General features: G+C 47.2%; 1 protein-coding gene across 4 annotated transcripts in view; it reads right to left on the bottom strand.

Annotated features, from left to right (window-relative positions):
• Positions 1–8782, bottom strand: part of STPG1 (sperm tail PG-rich repeat containing 1) — a 68564-nt gene that overhangs the window by 59238 nt on the left and 544 nt on the right. For 2 of the 4 annotated variants that reach the window (XM_083173616.1, XM_083173613.1), the window contains exons 2-3: positions 8543–8722; positions 4074–4148 (exon numbers count right to left, since the gene is read on the bottom strand). In XM_083173616.1, the coding sequence (XP_083029742.1) occupies positions 4074–4148; positions 8543–8606 (139 nt within the window). In that variant the 5' untranslated portion in view covers positions 8607–8722. The remainder of the gene's footprint in view (positions 1–4073; positions 4149–8542; positions 8723–8782) is intronic. The other 2 variants (XM_083173614.1, XM_083173615.1) reach the window with 2 other exon arrangements.

Below are 8782 nucleotides of genomic sequence, written 5' to 3' on the forward strand. Positions count from 1 at the left end.
CTTGGCTCAAGTAAAGTCTACCGATAAATACTCAGCTGTGTGAACTTCAACGTTGCGTACAAATCTGAATCAGTCTCTAGGTTATTTTGAAGTAGGCTTAAAACCTGTGTCACATTAAACAGGTCACAAGTAAACAGACTGCATACAGTGGATAAAACAATTTTGTGTGTTCAAATATTTTTTATTTTATCAACAAAATTAATTTATTTGCATGAATCAAATAAAAATAAATGGTATAAATAAATGGTATGATGACGTCATCAGCTGCCCTTCCTCCCAAAAGCCGGGAACACCTGCATTTTATGGGGCACTCCTAAAAAACGCAGGGTCACCACCCCCAAATGGCCACAGGGTGTCAATCACAGATGGCTTTGCAGGAACAGCTTGCGAATGTGCACAGCGTATTATGCTCGGTCAACCGATAATCGGCAGGGCTACAAATCGAGCCCTGTGTTCGTACTTGGTATGCTGACGTTACAGTATTTTAAGCAATGTTGGATTTACAACTTCAAACAACACGGTAAAGGTGCCCATACACATTACAATTATTGTATACAATATTGTATACAATATCGCATCTCATCCGATCTCGGTTTTGCGATGACATCAGATGAGATGAGATCTAGTACAAAAAGTATGTGCAGCACGTACTTTTGGTACTAGATCTCATCTCATCTGATGTCATCGCAAAACCAAGATCGGATGAGATGCGATATTGTATACAATAATTGTAACGTGTATGGGCACCTTTAGGCAGATTCCCAAACTCTGCCATTAAAATCCAGGTTTTAAGGCTATCCATGCTTGTCAGTCAATTTGATTTAACCATCTAGAATCAACATGGATATCCTTAAAACTGGACTGTAATGGTGGAGTTTGGGAAACTCGGCATTAAAGCATCATGTTTGAAGTAAATCTGCACAACCTGCACTCATGGGGCGAATTGGGCCACCAGGATACCGGGACAATTTGCCGATAGGCCGTTCCAATCCCCCCTCTGCCAGGCTGGCTTCCTGTGGCCATGGTGCCGGCCAGATCCATCCTGAGTAACAATGAAAATGGGCTCTGCCACATCTCCCCCTATTCCTCCTCTTTTTCTCTCATGTCTCCCCTACTCCTCCTTTATTTTATCTCCCCCTATACCTGCTCTCTCTTTCTCCGGACTCCCCCTATTCCTCCTCTCTCTTTCTCATGTCTCCCCCTATTCCTCCTGTGTCTCTCGTTTCTTATCCCATTCCTCCTCTTTCTCACAAGTCTCCCTATTCCTCTTCTCTCACTCAAGTGCCCTACTATTCCACATCTCTTCTCTCACACCTCCCCCTATTCCCTATCTCTCCCTGATACTCCCTCTCTCACATCTTCCCTATTCCTCTTTCTACTCTATTCCACTGTCTGACATCTCCCCCTGTTCCTCCTCTTTTTCACACGTCTCCCCATTCCTCCTCTCTCTCTCACTTCTCCACCTATTCCAGTCTCTCTCCTTTCTTCCCCTCTCTCAGATCTCCCCCCCCCCCATTCCTCCTCTTTTTCTCACATCTCCCCCTATTCCTCCTCTCTTTTTTTCATGTCTCCCCCTATTCCTCCTCTCTCTTTTTGAAGTCTCCCCCTATTCCTCCTTTCTCATGTTTACCCCCATTCCTCCTCTCTTTCTCATGTCTCCCCATTCCTCCGCTCTTTCTAGTCTCCCCATTTCTCCTCTCTCTCATGCCCCCCATTCCTCCTCTCTCTCACTAGTAGTCTCCAATCTCTTTCTCTCACACCTCCCCCTATTACCTACCTCTCTTTTGTCTACCCCTATTCCTCTTCTCTCTCATGTCTTCCCCTATTTCTCCTCTCTCTTGCACGTCTCTTCCTCTTATTCCTCCTCTCTCTTTCTCATGTCCCCCCTATTTCTACCTTCTCATGCCTCCCCCTATTTCTACCCTCTCATGTCTCCCCCTATTCGATTCTCTCTCAAACGTCCCCCCCTATTCCTCCTCTATCTCTCAAATCTCCCCGTTTCTCCCTCTCTCGCATCTTCCCTATTCCTCTTTCTCCTCTCACGTCTCACCCTATTCTACTCTGTCTAACATCTCCTCCTGTTCCTTCTCTTTTTCTCACGTCTCCCCCGTTCCTCCTCGCTCTCACGTCTCCCCCTATTCCTTCTCACATCTTCTCCGTTCCTCCCCTCACTCATATCTCCCCCTGTTCCTCCTCTCCCTCTCTCATATCTCCCCCCATTCCTCCTCTTTTTCTCACATCTTCCCCTATTTCTCATGTTTCCCCCTATTCCTCCTCTCTTTTTAAATTCTCCCCCTATTCCTCCTTTCTCATGTTTACCCCCATTCCTCCTCTTTCTCATGTCTACCCCATTTCTCCTCTCTTTCTAGAGTCTCCCCCATTTCTCCTCTCTCTCATGTCCCCCCATTCCTCCTCTCTCAAGTCTCCCCCTGTTCCTCTTCTCCCTCTCTCATATATCCCCATTCCTCCTCTCTTTCTCACATTTCCCCCTATTCCTCCTCTCTATTTCTCACATCTCTACTCACCCTACCTCTTTATCTCAAAAGTGCTCCAGTCCTGTTCTTCCCTTCCTCTACTTCATCTTCAGTCTCCTCGACAATTTCAACACCTACTTCAGAACTGATGCTGATTTTAGTTCTACCAGCTATACCCTATTTATGCAGTATTTTATCAACACACCCTGTATGTTACCTTGTAATTTGTTTTTTTGTTTGCTCTGTACGACGCTGCGGACACTTTGTGGCGCCTTTAAAAATAAACGTACTACTACTACTACATCTCCCCCTATTCCTCCCGTCTTTCTCACAACTTCCTTATTCCTCCTCTCTCTTTTTCAAGTCTCCCCCTATTCTTCCTCATGTCTCCCACATTCCTCCTCTCTTCCATCTCCCTCTATCCCTCCTCTACCTCACAGATCACCCTATTCCAGTCTCTTTCTTCCATCTACCCCTATTCCAGTCTCTCACGTCTCCCCATATTCCTCCTCTCTCATGTCTCCTCTATTCCTGCTCTCTTTTTCAAGTCTTCCCCTATTCCTCATCTCTCTTACGTCTTACCCTTTTCCTCCTCTCTCTACCACATGTCTCCCCCTATTCCTCCTCTCTCTCACGTCTCCACCTATTCCTCTTCTCTCTCTCTCTCTCTCTCTCTCTCTGTTCAACCTATTCCTCCTGTCTCTCTCATGTTTCCACCATTTCTTCTCTCTCAAGTATCTTCATTTTCTTCCTCTCTCCCACGTCTCTCTTTTTTTCTCCTCTCTCTCATCTTCCCTATTTCTCCTCTTTCAGATCTCCCCCATTACTCCTCGCTCATGTCTCCCCCTATTACTCCTCTGTCTCTCACACATCTCCCCCATTCCTCTTCTGTCTAACTCACATCTCCCCCTGTTCCTCCTCTCACTCACTTCTCCCTCTCCCTATTTATCTTCTCTCTCCCAGATCTCTCCATATTCCTCCCCTCACTGTCTCCTGTCTCACCTTACTTCACGCCTCTCTCTCTCTCACTTCTTTCCCTATGCTTCCAGTCTCTATCACATCTCCTCCATTCCTTCTCTTTCTCACATCTTACCCTATTTCTCCTCTCTCACATCACCCCCTATTCCTCCTCTCTTTCTCACATCTCTTTTTTTAATTTCTGACCCTATTCCTCATAGAAACATAGAATTTGATGGTAGATAAGAACCACTTGGCCCATTTAGTCCTTGGCCCTTTTTAAAACATGTTACTTCAAACCATATTTGTTCCTTAATTATTTGTAAGGATATCAATATGCCTATCCCAAGCATGTTTAATTTGCTCTACTGTATTTGCCTCTTCCACTTGTCCTCCTCTCTCTCACGTCTCCCCCTATTCCTATGCTAAACCTATTATCTCCCCCCCTATTCCTCCTCTCTCTTACATTTCCCCCTATTTTACCATTATTTCCTACGTCTACCCCTAGTCCCCCTGTTTCTCGCATTTCTGCCCCAGACTGGTTGTCCACCCCAATCCTCCCCTGTATTTTAGGTAAGGCAGATTGCCATATGTTCAGTTCCTTTAAATTCCACACATGAAAGTAGAAGTAAAAATAGTTACCTTTCTGCGGTTGTAGCAGATGATTCTTTTTTAAGTTCCTCTTACTGTAATTTCTTACAAAGGACTCCATCATCCCTTTGCCAAAAATAGAAAAAAAGGTTGCTTTTTTTTATTAATAAATGTATTCTAAAATGCATAATAAAAAATTATATTGCATCTACTATTAACACTAAATCTAAGAACTTATTAAGCAATTGTAATTTTAGAATAACTTAATTAGTAATTATTCACCTTCCAAAGCATTGTCTTGTTCCTCCAGCTAATAGGATCTGGTATTCTGCAGAAGTGTGTGTAAGTATTATATGTGTGTGTGCCCCCACCCCCCCATCTAGCTACGGAGAATAACAGTATATATATATATATATATATATATATATATATATATATATATATATATATATATATATATATATATATATATACATATATACACATACACACATACACACTCTTCACAACATCGTAAGGGGCTTCGCCCTTTTAATCTGTGAACGCCTTTATTGTGTGAGATATGGTTACTATTACATAGATGATATTCTGTGGTGGGTGTGGGAGCAGGGGTGGTGTGGGTGGGGGAGGGATGGGTGCAGTGTTGTCGTGGCTGAGTTCAGGAGTACTGGGGATTGAGGTGGGTGGGTTGGGTGGGTGCATTAGTACCATGATTGGGGGAGTGGCAGGTGCAGGGTTGCCACACGTGGGAGAGGGTGTTTGCTGGTGCTGTGGGAGGGTTGGGTTCAGGTGAGCTATGGGTGGTGGAGTTGTAGGTGCGGGGGTGGCACATGTGTGTGGGGAAGGGGTGGGTGCAGGGGTGTTGAAGTTGTCTGCGGGGGTGGCAGCGTTGTTGGAGGGTTTGTGCATGTGTATAGGGGGGAGGCCACTGTTGTGTGGTAAGGGTGGTGGAGGGGCGGTTGTGGCGCCATTGAAAGTGGATGTTCTATGGTGCCCACATCGCAATGGCCATTGCCAATGGGGAGGGATTTAATGCTCAGTGCCAGGGGGCGGTATATATATTTATAGCCAGGGGGAATGTAGCTGCAGACAAAAGAGTACATGGCCATGTATGCCCCCTCATATGTAACAATGCCCTCCTAGCAGCCTCCGTTGTACGGGGCCTAGGTTGGGGTTGTATGCTCTGCTAATGGGGCTGCAGGCTTGTGGGGGTGAGTGGTGGGAGGGTGAGGGGTGCAGACGCTGTGTGTTACCTGCTGCTGCACGGCAGCACCTTCCACACGGCAGCTTCAACCAGCGTGGAGGGGGAGGCGGGTGGGTAAGGTTTCAGCGGCTTCCGGACCCGGTACCACGGTGTCCTCGCTGCCTCATCCGCTGCCAGTGACACACGCTGCGCGGCTTGCTGGGATATGCAGTCCTAGTTAAACCTGACTACACACGATATTGGATCATCTCCTAATAATCAATAGGAGACACCAACCTTTTGTCCAGAAGCATCTGGCACACACAATTTACCCATTAAAGACTTATACATTGTTTCCCCTGATGAAGTCTTGCTTGACGAAAAGCGTTGGGTTGTAGAACACATGTTTCCAGTGACAACTTGAAGATTAATAAACAAGTTCTGGATGAATATACGTTGTTGGCTTCACTCAACATTGGATCTACATATTTATGGACTGTTTTCCGTTTTTAATAGGCGCCATACCATAAGTGGGTGTTATTATTGTTGTATTTGTCTCCTAGCCCTCTGGGGACATTGTGGTAAGGCAGCCAACCTTAAAAGGTTCTTTAGTCTGTAAAGCGCGAGGGGATTATTGGTATATATATATATATCTCCAGGCAAAGAACAGGCACCAGGGACTCCAATCAGCGGGTGAACACAAGACCAAATTTATTCCATAAGTGGTCAATGTTTCGGGGGCAAAATAGCAGACAAAGGGCGGGATGTACTAAAGGGAAAATGTGGTAAAATTACTGCATTTTCCTATGTACCATTACCCGTCCGCCCCGTTTCCGCATGGATGGCGATACCCTATAGAAGCCTAGGGGCTTCTATCGCCGCCGCCGTCCGCGTGCCCCCCCCCCTTCCCCCCCTCTCGTCCTCCTTTGATCTCCTCCTCCTCCAGCAGGTGTCACAGCCGGCAGGACATCCGGCTGCAGGGGGAGGAGGAGACGCAGGGGGACACTGCCAGCCGCCGGGATGTGACGGAGACCCCCGCAGACCACATCACAGGTATCGCGGGGGTCTTACACTTTGTCTGCTATTTGTCCTGACGACGGGGGTTCAGCCCCCGAAACATTGACTTATAGCAGGCGATAGCAACATGCGGGACTGCGCATCGCCATCACGCAGGGGCATAAATACAGAGCAATCTGTGCTTAAGGAGAATACATACAGGGCGAATTCAGCCCCATTTCTAAGCGATCTGACTAAATTGCTTAGTGCTGTGCGAAGCGATGTCCATGTTAACTGCATAGGAGTGTTTATACAATGAAATATCGCATAGGATCGCATGGCACCAAATGCGATGAGATGCGATATTTCATTGTACAAGCACCCATGCCATGAGATGTGATGGGTGCTTACAATGAGATGTGATGGGTGCTTACAACTTTAGATTGTAAGCTTCCAGCAGGGCCCTCCTACCTCCAAGTCTGTCTGTTGTTACCCAGTTTGTTTTATCACTGTCTACCATTGTAAAGCGCAACAGAATCTGCTGCACTATATAAGGAACTGTAAATAAATAAACAAATAAATATGATGCTACGCCATTTTTTAGCATCAACCCCAGTATCCACGCCACCCCGAAGCGTGGTGAGCGCAGCAAGCCCCGTGAGGGGTGGCGGAAAGCGTCCTCCGACCTTTTCATACCCCCACTATCCACGCCGGCGTGGAGTTGATTTTAGATAGTGTGGCGAGAGCAGCGAGTCCCGCAAGGAGACATGGAATACATTTAAAGTAATCCGCGTTCGCTCGCCACGCTTCGGGCTCGGTGGCTCGCCACACTATCTAAAATCAACTCCACGCTGACGTTGATAGTGGGGGTATGAAACGGCGGAGGACACGTTCCGCCACCGCTCACCACGCTTCGGGTAGATACTGGAGTTGATGCTAAACAATAGTGTAGGTGGAGGTGCTTACATACTATGCACACATCACATAGCATCACATCTCATTGTAAGCACCCATCACATCTCATTGTAAGCACCCATCACATCTCATGGCATGGGTGCATGTACAATGAAATATCGCATTGCATCGCACGGGTAAAACGTACCATGCGATGCGATGAGATGCGATTTCACTACGTTTGCGTACGTAAGAAATCTGGGCGCCCTACTAGGAAACAAGTACCATTGTATTTAGTGTGCCGCAAGCTAAAAAGGTTGAAAATCACTGTTAGTCGGAATCCTGACGGTCTGGCATTTAACAGTCACACGGCAACCGAAGTGTTGGGACTTCCAGGTTTCGGCCCCGGGAGTCCCTCTGCGCATTCGCAAAGTGACATGGCTACTGCGGTTGATGTTCAGGAGGATTCGATTGGATCTCTCTCAGGGCGGGATGTATTAATATACATCGCCGCCCTTCGCCTGACAGCCGCCGCATATGTACTAACATATGCGGCAGCATCGGGTTGCGGTGACGGAGACCCCCGCGATACCTGTGATGTGGTCTGCGGGGGTCTCCGTCACATCCTGGCGGCTGGCAGTGTCCCCCAGTGTCTCCTCCTCCCCCCTGCAGCCGGATGTCCTGCCGGCTGTGACACCTGCTGGGGGAGGAGGAGATCGATGGAGGACGGGGGGGGGTAATGGTACATAGGAAAATGCGGTAAAACCCCAGTTTTACCGCATTTTCCCTTTAGTACATCCTGCCCTCAGAGAGAATTGCGGAAAGAAGTTTAGACGCTTCTGAAAGGTATCTCCAGCAAATACATTTATGCCCCATAGTACATATGGGAAATGAGGCCAATGTCTGAAAATTTAAGCTTTTAGGGTTTAAGCAGCGATTTGCCATTAGTACATCCTGTCCTGCATATTAAAGAATTATATGGTGCACATAGGGGATGCAGTTACAATCCCGGCGTTCAGAATCCCAACACTGGAATCCCGACCGCCGAAATGCCAACACTTTCTCCCCCCCCCCGTGGGTGTCCACGACACCCCTGGAGAGAGAATAAATTAGTGTGCCGAGCGTAGTGAGGCACCGGGCCTGCTGCGTGGCGAGCGCAGCGAGCCCGCAAGGGGGGGCGATCCACGTCCCCCCCTTGTCGGCATTTCGGCTGTCGGGATTCCGGCGTCGGGATTCTGAACGCCGGGATCCCGACCGCCGGGATTCAATACTGAATCCGCACATAGCAATACAATTGAATACCAATTTCAGAGCAGTCACTGGGGAGATGGGTAGGGGGAAATTACAGCCATTCCTTAAGATCTGAAGTTGTAAAATTTCACAGTGGCAAAGATAAATGCGGGAATCCAGTCCAGCATTCCAGGGTTCTGAGCATTGTGGTTTTTACCTAATCCCTTGGCAGAGTAAGTGCTCAGATATCCCCCTGCTGTGTTTCTTCTAAATGCTGACATGTTCACTGAATCACCCCACTGCTCTCATTTGCATACTTAGAAGACGGCTTTTTTATTTTCATTATAAACTGGACCATCATAAATGCAGTGTGGTTTAAACCAGAACAACACAGCGCCTGTGGAATAATTCAACAGAATGACAGATCTGTAGCCTAAAGATAGGCACACATAATTGC

The sequence above is a fragment of the Crinia signifera genome, chromosome 2, assembly GCF_055691185.1.
Source record: "Crinia signifera chromosome 2, ASM5569118v1, whole genome shotgun sequence".
Taxonomy (NCBI): Eukaryota; Metazoa; Chordata; class Amphibia; order Anura; family Myobatrachidae; genus Crinia; species Crinia signifera.